Raw genomic sequence first — 16825 nt, 5'->3', positions numbered from 1 at the left:
GTGGCAGCTCTCCAGATTTGATCCATAGAGGCTTCTCTTCTTTCTGCCCAGGATGCTGAAACTGCCCTCTTTGAATGGGCTCTAATGCCTTGTGGGGCACATAGTCCTTTGGACTTGCAGGCTTCTTGTATGGTAGTTTTTACCCATCTCGCTAGAAAGCCCTTTGAGGCTTTCTTTCCTCTATTGTTTCCCCCATACAGGACAAATAGATTTTTATTTTGTCTCCAAGAGGAGGTTCTATCCAGATACTGAAGAATTGTTCGCCTGACATCCAGGCAATGGCATTTTTCTTGTTGTTGGTCTTTAGGATCTGGACAAAAGGAAGGTATAATTATTTCTTGGTCTCTATGGAAGTAGCAGATACTTTCGGAATAAAGGAAGGATCTAGTTTTAGAATGATCTTGTTTTTTTGAACTCTTAGGTAGTGTTCTATGTCGGACAGAGATTGGATTTCTCCAATCCTTCTTGCTGATGTAATAGCGACTAAGAATGCAGCTTTTAGAGTTTAAATATATGAATATTAATCGTGTCTAGCGGCTCAAAGGGGGGATCGCAAAGAGCCGTCAACACTACATTTTAATCCCAGGTAGGCATGGATTTCTTTAGGGAAGGTTTCAATTTAGAGACTGCTTGAGTGAATCTTCTGATCCACCGATGTTCAGCTAAAGGAGTATTGAAAAAATTACTTCAGGCTGAGATCTGCACTTTTAAGGTACTAGGGCTAAGCCCTTTTTTGAATCCGGATTGCAGGAAATTTAGGATTTTCACGATGTTGGGAAGAAAGGGGTCTGGTCCTGGATCTCCATACCTGGAACAGAATTTCTTCCAAAATGTTTGATAGATTTTCGAGGTAACTTCTTTATGGCTTAATAAGATAGTTGAAAATTACCTCGTCTGACAAACCGTGGTTTCTCAAGAGCTGCCTTTCAGGATCCAGGCTGACAACTTCAGAGTTTCTATTCCCTGAAAGAATAAGGGACCCTGGGAGAGTAGATTCTTCTTGACTGGGAGCATGATAGGGTCTTCCAATGCTAGGCAATTTAGGATTGGAAACCAGCTTCTTTTTGGCCAATAGGGAAGAATAATGATAAACTTAGTCAAATCTTCCTGGATTTTTCTTAATACCACCGGTATTAGAGGAAACGGAGGAAAGGCATAGGCCAGATCTATGTCCCAGGGATGGGATAATGCATCTACCCCAATGGGTTGCCTTTGAGATTTAGGGAGAAGAATGTCTCTATCTGGGAGTTTTTCCTTTGTGGCAAATAGGTCTACTTGTGGATAAACCCGTCTTTGGGTTAAGGACAGAAAATTTTCCCTGTTCAGGGACTATTCCCCTGGTTCTACCTTTTTCCGACTTAGGAAGTCTGCTGATATGTTCTCTGAGCCTTTTAGGTGGACCGCAGAGACCGATAGGACATTTTCTTCTGCCTAACTGAAAATTTGTGCAGAGAGGGCCTGAAGAGGAGTCTGTCTTGTTCCTCCCAAATGGCGAAGAAAGGACACTGCCGTTATGTTGTCCGATAAAATTCTTACGTGCATCCCTTTTATGGTGGGCAAAGCTCATATGAATGTCTCCCATACAGCTTTTAGTTCTCTGAAGTTTGAGGACATGGTCTTCATCTGAACAGGCCATATGCCTTGAAAATGCCTGTCACCGACCGTCAGCCCGGTTTGCTAGTATCTGTGGTAATTACTACATAAGGAGAAGTTCTCCAGGGGACCCCTTGCTTATGTTGTTTGGGCAGAGCCACCAGTGGAGTCATGACTTCACTGTTTCGGAAATCTGAATCCATGAATTCAAGGAATCCTGTTTTAGATCCCACTGGGACAGGATCAGATTCTGTAATGGTATGGAGTGAAATGGACTCCATGGAATGGATGCAAGATGTCATCCTCCTCAACATCCGCATTCCTTCCCTTATGGAACAGGTGCGCTTTCCCCAAAATTTCCTTACTTCTGTCAGTAGAAGTATTTGTTTCTCCCTTGGGAGGGAGGAATGTTGGAGGGAGGAGTCTAGCAGCACTCCTAAGAAGACCTTCTGTTTTTGGGGAGAAAGACTTGATTTCTCGAAGTTGATTATCCATCCCAATTCCTGTCGTAGGGAAAGAACTTGTAACCGATGGCTGTTTAGGATAGACGGAGTATCTGCTGTCAACAGGAAATCGTCTAAATATGGGATAATCACTATGCCCTGACTACTTAAGAATGACAATTTCTGCCATAATTTTTGTAAAAATTCTGGGGGGCTGAGGAAATGCTAAAGGAGAGACAGACAAATTGGAAGTGGAGAACGGAAGGACCGTTCTGAATCGCAAATCTGAAGAATCTTTGGTAAGCGGGGGGGATAGGGACGTGATAGTACGCATCCTTTAAATCGATCAAACACATTGACGCTTCTTCCCTTATTAGAGGAATAGTCGATCTGATAGACTCCATTTTGAACTTGCGATATTTCACCCATTTATTCAGTAATGTCATGTTGATTATCATCCTGTAAGAACCATTTGTTTCTTGACTAAGAAGATTTTCGAATAGTGACCCTTGAATCTTTCGTTGTGGAGAACTGGAGTAATTGCTTTTCATTTTAGCAGTTTTTGGATGTCCAGGATAAGGATTTGATGAAGATCTCTTGCTCGGTACTTGGTTATTAGAAATTTCTCTGGAGGAATGGAGGAGAATTCTATTTTGTACCCTTCTTCTATAATCTGTAGAACCCAAGGTTTCTGGTTTACTCTGGTCCCGTTGGAATAAAAATGTAGGAGTCTTCCCCCACACTATTGGCGTCATTGCTTTTGAGGGCTGAAATTAGTTATTGGGTTGAGGAAATATCCTCGACTCCTTCCCCCCTTGGGGTAACTCCAGCGACCGGATTTCCCTTTTCCTCCGTAGTTCTGTAAGTTTGCTTCCCTGTGTTGGCGAAACTTACGAAACTGAGGTGGCTTTTTAGGTTTCCCTTCTGGAAACCCTTTTTCTATCCGTTGCGCTCTCCAGCATGTTATCCAGGAGATGACCAAACATCAGAGATCCTGTATATGGGACATAACATAGCTTGTTTTTGGACTTCGTGCCTCCTGACCCCATCTTGAGCCATAATGCTCTTCAAGCAGCATTTGAGAGAGCCCCATTCCTGGCAGCAAATCTAATGGATTCAGCTGATGCGTCTACCAAGAATCTGGTTGCCATTTTTAGTAAGGGTAGAGATTCTAATAGATCTTCTCTTCATGTTTTCATCATTAAATGGGTCTCCAGTTGGTTTAGCCATATAAACATCGACCTTGCTACAGATGTGGCCGCAATATTTGTAGAAATTAAAGCAGATCAAGATTCCCAAGCTCTTTTCAACAGTCCGTCTGCCTTTCGGTCCATGGGGTCCTTCAACGGAGAGGAATCTTCGAAGGGGATTGCATTTTTTTTAGCAACCCTAGCTACTGGTATATCCACTTTTGTGATCTCATCCCAAGGTTTAGTGTCTTCTGAATCAAAGAGAAGTCTGTTTTTGAATTCTCTTGAGATGAAGAGTCTGTTTTCGGAATCCTCCCATTCCATCGTTACCATTTTCTTGAGATTCTCATTTACCAGAAAAATCTTTGTTTTCTTCTCCGTCAGGCCCCCAAACATCTCATCCTGGATGGTATGGGGTTGGTCTTCTTCTGGAATATCCATTGTCTCCCGTATTGCCTGGATTAAGGTATCGGATATCTCTGAAGAGAATATTTTTTTTTTCTCCTGAGTAGATGAGGCTGAAGGCAGGAGTTACTCTCCTTCTAACTCGCCCTCTGATAAGTAATAACACTCCTGCTCAGAGTCAGACCTCTGAGATGCCGGGCACCATTTTTGTTCCACTTCAGTCCGTGGACTTTTTGCCCGGGAGTGTGACGGAGTTTCTTGAGGAGGGGCAAGGGAGGCTACGGACTCATTTCCTTGCGAATCATAGCCCTAAGTTCAGACATAAACGTCGGTTGTTCCTCTTTTAGTAGTTTTGCGATACAGTCTTGGCACAATTGTTTCTTATGCGACTCTGGCAGTTTTTTCCCACAAGTCGAACATTTTTTATCAGTTTGTCTCTGAGAGGAATCTTTATCCTAGAGAAAACAAAAGGCAGGTAAAGTACGGTGTACTTACCCTAAGGGTTACGACTCCGTATGTATGTTCACACGAGGGCGTCCGTAACGGCTGAAAGTACGGGGATGTCTCAGCCTGAAAACATCCCCGTAATTTCAGCCGTACCGGCATGTGCAGGCGCTTGAACGCCGCGTCCATTACGGGCGTAATTAGCGCTGCTATTCATTGGAGTCAATGAATAACGGCTCCAATTACGGCCAAAGAAGTGACAGGTCACTTCTTTGACGCGGGCGTCTATTTACGCGCCGTCTTTTGACAGCGGCGCGTAAATTACGCCTCGTGTGAACAGACAAACGTCTGCCCATTGCTTTCAATGGGCAGATGTTTGTCAACGCTATTGAGGCGCTATTTTCAGAAGTAATTCGGGGCAAAAACGCCCGAATTACGTCCGTAAATAGGCCGTGTGAACATACCCTTACCCCAAAGGTGAGACTCACATGACCCTGGGGCATATTTGGAATTCCGTCAGAACGAGATAGTTCCATCACCCCGACAATCAATAGTCAAATGCAATATCCAATTCACAAGATATATGCTTAAGGCTGTATATATAATTCCACGTTAGAGGTATTAGCTCTAACTACATAGCTGGGCGGGCCCCTTTAAATGCTGGCGTTTTGAATTTCCCGCCTTCCAGGATGTCTATTCCATTGAGATGCAGCCGCGTCATAGCAGGCGACTGAAAGCTTACGACTATGCCGCTTACGAGGATGTTGCCGGCACTACCAACTTTATGGAGCTGCCGATACTCGCATGGTCACGCAGCCTCGGCTGGAGCCTGGCTTGGGAATCCCAAACCTCACACACTTCCGGAACCCTGTCTAGGATTCGTAAGGTAGGTGTTTTGGTTGGGAGCTAAGGGACCTCTCGTTAGAGAGGTAATTAGCCTAGGCACATAGGAGGAATAGAAGGGAGAGTGCACGGTCTCCCCGATCTCGCCACCTGCCCGTATTTTATCCAGGAGCGACGTCTCTCTGCTCCTGACCCTGTAGGGACAGGAAGAACACTGGCAAGTGGGTGGTGGGAGGGGTCTTTTAACCTCTCTGTCTTCCTGTCCCTATAGAGGTCAATAGGGCAACCTCCTGTGGTGCGGTCATGAGGGATGTACTAGAGTACTGGAAAATAGGACATGCTCCATAATTCCCGGCACGGTTCTACGGCACCGACACCCTTCCGTAGCGCTACGGAAAGGTGTCCGCGGCCAATAGAACCGAATGGGTCCGTTTTACTAACGTGTGCATGGGGCCTTAGGGAAGTTACATCCTAATAATTTATATAAAAACAAGTGAATTTACTCAGTTTATGTAAACTATAAATGTGTATGGCCTTTGAAACTCCACAAAAAAAATGTTTCAGGCTTCTTTGTCATCACTGGACAAAGCACCCCAACAAACAATATTAGCAATGACATTCAATATACCATGGCTAGATACGGTGTATGAATCAGAAATCTAACCTCCTTGGGCTTTTCTAGTCTGGTCCTCTATCTGCCTCAGTCTCTCCATCAGTTCTTCCTTCTCACGTTCAATCTTTTCCTTCTCTTTCTCAGCCAGCTCTCTCTTCTTTTTCTCATTCTCCAGGAGGGCTCTGAGCGGTAGAAATAGGAATTAATGAAAAATTCTCCCCCCAAAAAAAGACAAAATAAATGAAGATGCAAGTAGGGTGACAACATCTGCACTACCTCTCCATCTGCTTCTGATGCTTCTCTTCTCTTGCTTGAGCTTTCATCTGCTGGACTTCAATGGTGTCTGGCTTCCTACGACGCATGTACAGCTCATGATTGCCCATGCAAAGTGCCAAAATTCGTTTGTTGATCCGTAATCGGGGAGCTAAGAATACAAAGTCCTGGAACACAAGAATAAACTACAAAGGACTTGTGCATTGAACGTTACAAAATACAACTAGTGTTCTTAACGTGTGCCATAGCAAACGCCATAACTCTGTAGCTGGAAACTTTTTGACACATTTGACATCTCTTCTTAGCAACACCCGTTTTTCAACACTGTCGAAGTAGGCGTAATGTAACACTAGACTTGCCACACACCAAATCTGAGAGGGAATTCTGACGTATCATGCAAAGTGAATCTCTTCTTAAAGAGGACCTGACACCTCTCTTGACATGTCTGTTTTAATAAATACTTGTATTCTTCATGAAAAAACTATTCTGTAGTATCTTTTCTTAGAAATGTGTTGTGTCATTCCTCTGTTATTCCTTCTAGAAGTTTATAAATAAATTGACAACTGGGTGTTACCAGCTGGGAATGTGTCCATACACAGACGGACAGTGTCCAATCAGTGTTGACACTATGTAGGGACACTCCCCCTTTGATAATGGTGACACCCAGTTGTCAATTTATTCAAAAATTTCTAGGAGAGATAAAGGAACGGTACAACACAGAGTTCTAAGAAATTATGTTCCAGAATTTTTATTTCATGGAGAATACCATTTAATAAGTATTTACTAAAAGAAAAATGTCAGGAGAGGTGGCAGGTCCTCTTTAAACATGTTTGGTATTGTGGCATTTCAGGATCACAAAATTGAAAAATAAATACATTCAAAGTCAAACATTTGCACACTGATCATATTAGGGCTTGTTAAAATCACCGTTGAGGGGATCCAACGGAGGTTCCGTCGGGTTATCCCCTCAGCGGAAAGGCAAACTGCGCTATTGATTCCGTCAAAACGACGGAACCCTGTCACAACGGTGACAGACGGAAACCTAAATTAGCTGGGTTACCTTCACCATCGAGTTCAATGGTGAGGGAAACGGAAGCTGAGGTTTCCATTTTTCTTTCCACTGAGGGGTGAACCCGACGGAATCCTCCAACGGAAGCCCACAGCGGAAACTAACGCTGATGTGCACACACCCTTATATAGACTTTTTTATAGTAAGACTGTAGTAAAGTGTTGCCCTTTTTTAAAAAAAAAAAATTAATTAAGGACAGCTTTTTCTGGAAGATGTACAGAGGGTAGTAAGAATAGAATCTTCTAGTCATCCAGGATGTCACCTGTAAGTATTTGTCCACCAAGACAAGGCTTGCAGAAGGGTGAATGCAAGTTTCTTCAAAACTCTGCAGGCCTCAAGCTAAAGAGCCTGCGCACAAGCGCCTGCTATAGTACTGGAAGGCTAGAAAAATATGGAGATATATAACTTTATTTGGATACATTGAGTCTTGGAATTCTGTTTTAAGGTACACCAAAATAGAATGGCAACCCTACAAATTTTACGTTATAATGTTAATGTGGTGTACAGCATGAGCCAGGAGATGCAGCAGATAAAGGTAAAGGGGATAAAACTGTGCACAGTCTGGGCCCAGGTTCAGAAAAACCTAGAGGTGTCCCAGAGCGTACAAAAAACTCAGGCTGATAAAAAACGTTCTGCTAACCCCCTGTTTATGGTCGGGGATCTGGTGTGGTTGTCGTCTAGGAACTTGCGTCTCAAGGTTCCGTCCAAGAAGTTTGCTCCCCGGTTTATTGGGCCGTATAAGGTCATTGAGGTCCTCAATCCTGTCTCCTTCCGGCTGGAGTTACCCCCGTCTTTTCGGATACACGACGTGTTTCATGCCTCCCTCCTCAAACGCTGCTCCCCGTCCTTGGCTCCCTCGAGGAGACCTCCTGTTCCCATCCTCACCCCTGAGGGGGTGGAATTCGAGGTGGCCAGGATTGTGGACAGCAAGATGGTCCAAGGCTCCCTCCAGTACCTGGTCCATTGGAGAGGATACGGGCCCGAGGAGAGGACTTGGGTACCCGCCCGGGATGTTCACGCTGGGGTATTGGTCAGGAGGTTCCACCTGCGTTTCCCCAGTAAGCCAGGTCCCCTTAGAAAGGGTCCGGTGGCCCCTCATAAAAGGGGGGGTACTGTAAAGGATCTGCCAGGCACAGCTTCGGGGTTAACTCCCAGAACTAATCAGTCAGCACCTGAGAATACATCCCTGAGACTGACTCCTGCTTCCACCATTCAGGCTGGCAGGCTTAGGAGTGGGAGAACCTATCGTAACCTGGCCAGACTCAGCTAGCTCCCGCCCTCGGTCTATTTAAGCCTGCACTTCCTGTCCCTCGGTGCTTGTGATTCTTTCCTTGTGGTTTCCTGGCCCAGCTACAGCTCCTGCTATTTTTGTTCCTGCTCCATACAGACCCTGGCTTACCGACTACTCTTCTGCTTTTCGTTTTGTACCTCGCACACTCCTGGCTTGACTCGGCTCGTTCACCACTCTGGTTGCTCACGGTGTTGCCGTGGGCAACGGCCCCTTTTTCTTGCTTGTGTTCCTTTGTATGTTTGTCGTGCACTTACTGAGCGCAGGGACCGCTGCCCAGTTGTACCCCGTCGCCTAGGGCGGGTCGTTGCAAGTAGGCAGGGACAGAGTGGCGGGTAGATTAGGGCTCACTTGTCCGTCTCCCTACCCCCTGCCATTACATCAGACTTCAGTACACATGATAAGTACATCCCCATGTTTATATACTCACTGGTGCTTTCTTATCAATAGGCTTGATAACAAATTTCTTGTCATTGAAGGAAATGTTTCTTATCTCACTCCATGGAAAACCAATCTTAGGTGTCAGTCTGGAGAAAAAAAAGACATCTATTTAAGAACTATGGAAAATGTGAGAACATGATGGAGTAATGTGACAAACCAATAGAAACACAAAAAATCATTTCAAGCCACAAATGCTAAACAAAAGATCCTTACATTGGAAAACCTATATCAATGACATATATCAATATTAGAGAAACGGACATAAACAATACAATCTTTATATAAACCAAGAAAGGATAATCCTCTTAATGGAGGCAACTAATCTATACAAAAAACTGCATTATCTTCGGAATTATTCACATCTGCGACTTTTAAACAGTAGCCACGATGCTCTGCATCAAAATACAACAGGGGCTATCGGGGTTCCACTATAGTGTCCATCGTTTTTAGTGGGCAGCACTATTCTTGCTATCAACTCCGATGGAATAGTGAACATAGCCCAAATCACACACACCAATAAAAGAAAACGCTGCAAAGCATAGCATATAGATCATTTATATAGTTAGTCTCCTGTATTACAGGAGTTCAGGATTGGAAGCAGCATTTTTATAGGGAGTTACATCTGACAAACTGCAATCTAGTCATGCACAAGTCAAATTAGACTATCTATGGGGACAATCCGACTGTCTAGAGAAACCAGGACCAGCCATGATTGATTTCCGCAGAAGTGTTCAGCAGTGGCGTATCCCCATGTCCTTATGGCAGTAAACATGTATACTCTAAAGCCTCATGCAGATGTGCACCGTCTCAGTCCAGTCAGTGATCCGAGGAAAGATAGAACATGTTCGATCTTTCCTTGGATCGGAGACTCGGATCAGTTATCACGGACCCGATTCACCTGCTAAAGAGTATGGGTACATGCAGACTATCGGGTGCCACTCGGATGCCGTCAAAAACAGCCCGAGTGGCACAACGGTCATGTGCATGAGGTGTAAGTCTACAATGTTTATGTAGGGGACAGAAGACACGACAGACATTTTATGTGTATGGAATGCATGTCTGTGTATGTAAAAATCCAGCTAAATAAACAGACCAGTCAATTAATCTATATTTCAAACAAGCATACAAAGGGAAAAATAAAGATCCACAAAGACGTCCAAATAATGAAAAACACAAAAAAAACAAAACAGAAACACACTTGCGGAAACCATCCTTCATTATACAATGCTCTAAAACAGGGGTCTCCAGCACGCGGCCCGCGGGCCTCATGCGGCCCCTGGGGCTGTCATCTGCGGCCCGCGGGACACAGAGCCGCTAGTATCGGCTCTGCTCCGAGACTCTGGAATTCCCTGACATCGCAGTCCACATATGAACAGCGATGTCTGGGGCTTCCCCAGAGCCGGAGTCCCGGGCAGAGCGCTGGTGTCGGCTCTGCTCCGGGACTCTGTGGAATTCCCTAACATCGCTGCCCATATATGGACAGTGTGTCAGGGTCTTGCCCAGAGCGGAGCAGAGCGCTGGTGTCAGCTCTGCTCCTGGACTCTGTGGAATTCCCTGACATCGCTGTCCACATATGAACAGCGATGTCTGGGGCTTCCCCAGAGCCGGAGTCCCGAGCAGAGCGCTGGTGTCGGCTCTGCTCCGGGACTCTGTGGAATTCCCTGACATCGCTGTCCACATATGAACAGCGATGTCTGGGGCTTCCCCAGAGCCGGAGTCCCGAGCAGAGCGCTGGTGTCGGCTCTGCTCTGGGACTCTGTGGAATTCCCTGACATCGCTGTCCACATATGAACAGCGATGTCTGGGGCTTCCCCAGGGCCGGAGTCCCGGGCAGAGCGCTGGTGTCGGCTCTGCTCCGGGACTCTGTGGAATTCCCTGACATCGCTGCCCATATATGGACAGTGTGTCAGGGTCTTCCCCAGAGCGCAGTCCCGGGCAGAGCGCTATTATCGGCTCTGCTCCGGGACTCTGGGGAAGCCTCTGACATCGCTGTCCATACATCGACAATGATGTCAGGGGCTTCCCCAGAGCAGGAGTCCCAGTGATGTCAGGAGCACAGCTGGAGTCCCAGGAAGAGCCTACTAGCGCTCTGCCTGGGACTCCAGCTCTGGGGTTGCCCCTGACATCTCTGTCCATATATGGACAGTGATGTCAGGAGCAGAGCTGGAATCCCAGGCAGAGTGCCAGAAGCGGCTCTGCTCCGGGACTCCAGCTCTGGGCAAGCCCCTGACATCACTGGGGCAGCCTCTACAGAGGGCACTGGGGCAGCCACTACAGAGGGCACTGGGGCAGCCTCTACAGAGGGCACTTTGGCAGCCTCTACAGAGGGCACTTTGGCAGCCTCTACAGAGGGCACTTTGGCAGCCTCTACAGAGGGCACTTTGGCAGCCTCTACAGAGGGCACTGTGGCATCCTCTACAGAGGGCACTGTGGCATCCTCTACAGAGGGCACTGTGGCAGCCTCTACAGAGGGTACTGTGGCAGCCTCTACAGAGGGCACTGTGGCATTATCTACAAGTGGGTGTGTGGCAGTATCTGAAGAGGACACTGGCATTATCTAGGGGTGTGTCGCATTATCTACAGAGGGCACTGTGGCCTTATCTACAGAGGGCACTGTGGCCTTATCTACAGAGGGCACTGTGGCCTTATCTACAGAGGGCACTGTGGCCTTATCTACAGAGGGCACTGTGGCCTTATCTACAGAGGGCACTGTGGCCTTATCTACAGAGGGCACTGTGGCCTTATCTACAGAGGGCACTGTGGCCTTATCTACAGAGGGCACTGTGGCCTTATCTACAGAGGGCACTGTGGCCTTATCTACAGAGGGCACTGTGGCCTTATCTACAGAGGGCACTGTGGCCTTATCTACAGAGGGCACTGTGGCCTTATCTACAGAGGGCACTGTGGCCTTATCTACAGAGGGCACTGTAGCCTTATCTACAGAGGGCACTGTGGCCTTATCTACAGAGGGCACTGTGGCCTTATCTACAGAGGGCACTGTGGCCTTATCTACAGAGGGCACTGTGGCCTTATCTACAGAGGGCACTGTGGCCTTATCTAGGGGTGTGTTGCATTATCCACAGAGGGCACTGCGGCAGCATCCACAGAGGGCACTGAGGCAGCATCCACAGAGGGCACTGCGGCAGCATCCACAGAGGGCACTGCGGCAGCATCCACAGAGGGCACTGCGGCACTATCTAAAAAGGGGCTGCCCAATCTTGACATGTGTGCTAACTGAGCCGCCGGACTGCATTTAGCGACACTTAAACTGGAAAGCTGGATTGTTGAAATAAGCACGTGGAGAAATATCTCAAATTTTAAACCTAGCGATACTATTATAGTAATGTAGTATTATTATTATAGTAATATAGTGTTATAGTAGTTCAAATAACTAATTGATTAACAATAATTTTGTATTGCATCAAATTTTAAAATAATGCGGCCCGTCAACTTCCCATTTTTTCTATATGCGGCCCACTTACCCGGCCGAGTTTGAGACCCCTTAAATCTCACCCAATTTGCGGTTACTGTATTCTGCTGCATATTTTCCGTCTGCAATTCTGGATGGAAAATACGCAGCAATTCCGAAACATGTGGACAAACAACCAAGAAATTTAATTCCTGCTTAAACGGTTGCTGCAAGCATCACCATTACTTGTCTTTTACACTTCGTTTAGTTCAGCATCATGTCAGCTTTTATGCTACATTTAATCAAATACTATTTCTCCACATTCAGTAAATTGATGACAGTTTCCACAATATATGGACTCCAACAAAGACACTTCCAGTAACTACATGATTTTATGGGCAAATCGTAAACTGTCCTCACAATACATTACCTGTCATTTTGTTCATAAATATTCAGTCCCAATGCATCCACTCCAAGCCAAAGTTCAGAGCCCTTTTTATTCTTAATGCTAAAGTAGTTAACTCCATACATCTCCAGATCCTGGGCTATCTTCAGGTACTCTAGAATGGCATCCTCTCTGTAAAATAGTACGACAACCTTGTTAAAACAGGTAAGAAACTTCACACAGCATCAGTGGTCAAAGTGCATTAAAGACACATACTAATGGAAGAACATTGAAACTGACCTTGTTTCTTATTCAACACTCTGAATCCTAGATTGTAATTTTGTATCTGTGTGCTCTTCTCTATTGAAGCGTGTGTAAGGGTATGTTCACACTGCCTATTTTCGAGCCATAAACTCCCAAAAAACGGCTGAAAAATCGGAAACAGAACGCCTCCAAACATCTGCACATTGATTTCAATGGGAAAAACGGCATTCTGTTCCGATGGGCCGTTTTTTTACGCGGCCGTTTTGAAAAACAGCCACGTAAAAAATGGCCATGAAAAAGAAGTGCAGGTCAGTCCTTGGGACATTTTTGGAGCTGTTTTGGAGCTGTTTTTTATTGACTCTATAGAAAACAGCTCCAAAAACGGGTGAAAAAATGCAGCGAAAATCGCGAGTGGCTTAAAAAAAGGCTGAAAATCAGGAGCTGTTTTCCCTTGAAAACAGCTCCGTATTTTCAGACGTTTTTTGTTAAGCGTGTGAACATACCCTAATTGTGTTCAAAGACAGTGTAAGGCCACATGCACAAGATGCATATTACGTGCGGATTTGCTGCACAGCATTTACTGCGGCAAATCAGCAGCCTAATTACAGTACCAGAAAAGTAAAAGATCTCATCTACACTTTGCAGAATTTTTCCGCACGTAAATTGACCTGTCGTGCGAACTTTTTTTTACCTGCAGAATTACCAGTATTTATCACCTTGATGTGGATTTTCTGCATCAAATTCGGCATTATGTGCATCTAGCCCAAGGCTGGACTCACAAATGACAGAAATACTGCAGCTTTTCCATGTGGAAAAACCGCAGCAGATTACAGTCCCAGCAATGTAGATGAGACTTGAACAAATCTCATTCACATTCTGCTAAACATTTTCCAGGGGAAATGAAAGAATTCTGTGGATTTTCAAAACCCCAGCATGCTTATTCTGTTCTGGATGTTCACTGCGGATTTCACCCTTTTTCATTAAGGGGTGAAACGCAACAAAATCTGCACGCAACACATGCAGATTTTGCTGCAGAAATGCTGAATCTAGCTGAATCATGTGGTTAGAAAAGACAGCATATACATAATAAAAAAAGTGTTTACAATATTAATCTTCTGTCCAATCATCCACAGGTTAAAGGAATAGTCCAACAACAAAACGCTTATCAACGCGGTCCCCATCCACTCCAGCTGCATTCAATCTCTGAAGTAGTGATTGAAACAGCCTAGACCTGCGCCATTCAAGCTCCTCCTTGCTGTGGTCGTGCAGCTGGAGTGACAGGGATCTTCCTTTCGAGAGACCCACACCAATCTAAGGGTATGTTCACACACACTATTTACGGACGTAATTTGGGTGTTTTGCCTCGAATTACGTCCGAAATAGGGGCTCCAAAGCGTCAGCAACATCTGCGCATTCATTAGAATGGGTCTTACGATGTCCTGTGCAGACGGTCATTTTTTTTACGCCGCGCTGCCTGTCACTTCTTCAGACATAAATGGAGCCGTAATGGACATAGCGAAATAGCGCCTCAACATGCCATTACGGCTGAAATTACGGTGCTGTTTTCTCCTGAAAACAGCACCGTAATTTCAGCCGTTACGGACACTGCCGTGTGAACATACCCTAACATTTATTCAGTGGACAGGTTGTGAAAGGAATACCTCTTTAACTAATGAAGCCAGCATAATTTACAATCTTCCAGACAACTGAGCTGGAAGTCCTGATTGGTCACTACAAATGCATCGGGCTTGATAAATCTATACAGTTTCCAAATGTTTGCACACGTGCTGTCCACTGGATTGTTTAAAACATTATAACTAATAAGCAATGTTCCCTCTAAGTTTTAGAGTAGAGAAAAGATGAAAAGTGGACCTATAAACTGCGCTGCTAGCATGGAATTTAAGAGATCAAGGTAATATAAATATGTGTATTTATTGATTAACGAGATACGCGTTACGACATCGATCCGATGTCATCATCAGGCCACGTAAAACCACACTGATTATTACAGCTTATATACAGCAAATAAAATTAAAAACCATTTAAGACTAAACAAGAGGGAACAATAAAACGTAAAAATTAGAAAAGGACCATTTATGTATGAATTACACAAAAGGAATATATAAAAGGTAAATGCAATAAGTGGTATACGAAGGACACAATAAAGAGTTTTTGCGGTAATTATCTGGAAGCAGCGTCACGGTCGTCAAGGTTACAGACGGCTGCGGTGGCTGAAGGGGAAAGAACAACAGAGCTGCAGGGGAGGATTTCTCAACCATCGGACCACAGGATGAGGTAAGTGGAGGGTGTAATTAGTGGGCTTACGACTTCTGAAAACCTATATTGCAGAATCAATTGTTAAAAATATGCAATTCAAGTGAATGGTATATATATTTGTTATTTGGTAATTATTAGGTCGTTTATATGGGTAGTTACAGTTACTTGTAATAAACAATATGCTATTTTTTGAAAGAAGGGGTTGCAACGTGAAAGCTCATAAATCAGTATTTAGAAACGACCCCAAGATAATGGTAAAAAATAAGCAAATTATATAAACAGGTATTAATATAGGAGAAGTAGACCTATAGTATTAGAAAAAAAAACGATTGAATAGTTATACATAAATAATACATAGGAGGGAAGGGGAGCAGGAACTGTGGTACCGTTTGTCCTTTTAAAGCCCCCCCCCCTCACATCTGTGTGACATCACATGCTCATGCACATGCAAGGGGGGAGGGCATGAGCCTCATGGAATCTCATTACCTCGTGAGGGGGATGGAAGCAGTTGGAACTTCCTGCTTCCTGGAATGCATTAGATGTGTCTAATGTACTCTTCCCCCTCCCCCAGAGGGCAGAGATACACACCTAACTAATATCTGACATAGAAAACACTTCCCTTTACATAGACATATTATAGTAATAGAAAAAAAAAACGATTGAATAATTATACATAAATAATACATACTACAAAAAAAGTAAGCATATTCTTAGTCAAGGGAGGTTTCTGTAATGTCATTAAGTCCCCCTGGATGTAAGCAACACAATTTAAATATCCAATAATTTTCACGTTGTTTTAATCTGATAAACCTATTAGCTGTCTCTGGTGGAATTTGTTCGATCAGAGTAATCTTGATGGAGTCAAAATTACAGTGATATGTGTTTGTGAAGTGACGAGAAACACGATGTTTCAAAAATCCTTTTTTAACCTCTTCAGGACTGAGCCTGTTTTGGCCTTCAGGACGAAGCCGATTTTTCAAATCTGACAAGTGTCACTTTATGTGGTAATAACTCTGGAATGCTTTTACCTATCCAAGTGATTCTGAGATTGTTTTCTCGTGACATATTGTACTTTATGTTAGTGAAAAAATTTGGTGGATAAATTCAATATTTATTTGTAAAAAAACACCAAGATTTAGAGAAAATTTGCAAAAATGTGCATTTTTCTCAATGTAAATGTATCTACTTGTAAAATAGATAGTAATACCACACAAAATACTACTAGTTTATATTTCCCATATGTCTACAGTTCTGTTCTGAAATTAAGGCATTGTAGAGGTGACATTTACAAATTAATTTTTTTTTGGCCAAAATTCATTTGTAATAAAAAAAAATTCTATAACACAGAAGGTTTTACCCAAGAAACGCAAATCAATACTTATTGCCCAGATTCTGCAGTTTTTAGAAATATCCCCCATGTGGCCCTAGCATGCTAATGGACTGAAACACCGGCCTCGGAAGCATAAGAGCACTTAGAGGATTTTGGGGCCTCATTTTTTTAGAATATATTTTAGGCACCATGTCAGGTTTGAATAGGTCTTGTGGTGCCAAACTAGTAAAGACCCCCCAAAAGTGACCCCATTTTGGAAACTACACCCCTCAAGGAATTTATATAGGGGTATAGTTAGCATTTTGAACCCACAGTTTTTTTGCTAAATTTATTTGAATTAGTAAGTGAAGATGAAAATCTATTTTTTTTCTGAAAAAACATAGAAACTTTTACAAGGAATAAAGTAGAAAAAACACCCCAACATATGTAAAGCAATTTCTTCTGATTATAGCAATACCCCATATGTGGTAATAAACTGCTGTTTGGACCCACAGCAGGGCTCAGAAGGGAAGGAGCGCCATTTGGATTTTGGATCTCTGATTTTGCTGGAATAGTTTT

The 16825-nt window shown here is 44.1% G+C and overlaps 1 protein-coding gene across 2 annotated transcripts in view; it reads right to left on the bottom strand.

Moving 5' to 3' along the window:
* MSN (moesin) overlaps positions 1 to 16825 on the bottom strand; it is a 349029-nt gene that overhangs the window by 10974 nt on the left and 321230 nt on the right. For both annotated transcript variants that reach the window (XM_075835638.1, XM_075835637.1), the window contains 4 exons: positions 12442 to 12588; positions 8592 to 8688; positions 5808 to 5971; positions 5583 to 5713 (listed from right to left, as the gene is read on the bottom strand). In XM_075835638.1, the coding sequence (XP_075691753.1) occupies positions 5583 to 5713; positions 5808 to 5971; positions 8592 to 8688; positions 12442 to 12588 (539 nt within the window). The remainder of the gene's footprint in view (positions 1 to 5582; positions 5714 to 5807; positions 5972 to 8591; positions 8689 to 12441; positions 12589 to 16825) is intronic.

The sequence above is a fragment of the Rhinoderma darwinii genome, chromosome 8, assembly GCF_050947455.1.
Source record: "Rhinoderma darwinii isolate aRhiDar2 chromosome 8, aRhiDar2.hap1, whole genome shotgun sequence".
Taxonomy (NCBI): Eukaryota; Metazoa; Chordata; class Amphibia; order Anura; family Rhinodermatidae; genus Rhinoderma; species Rhinoderma darwinii.
Note: the sequence above shows the minus strand (reverse complement) of the source record. Positions and strands in the feature narration are given on the sequence as shown.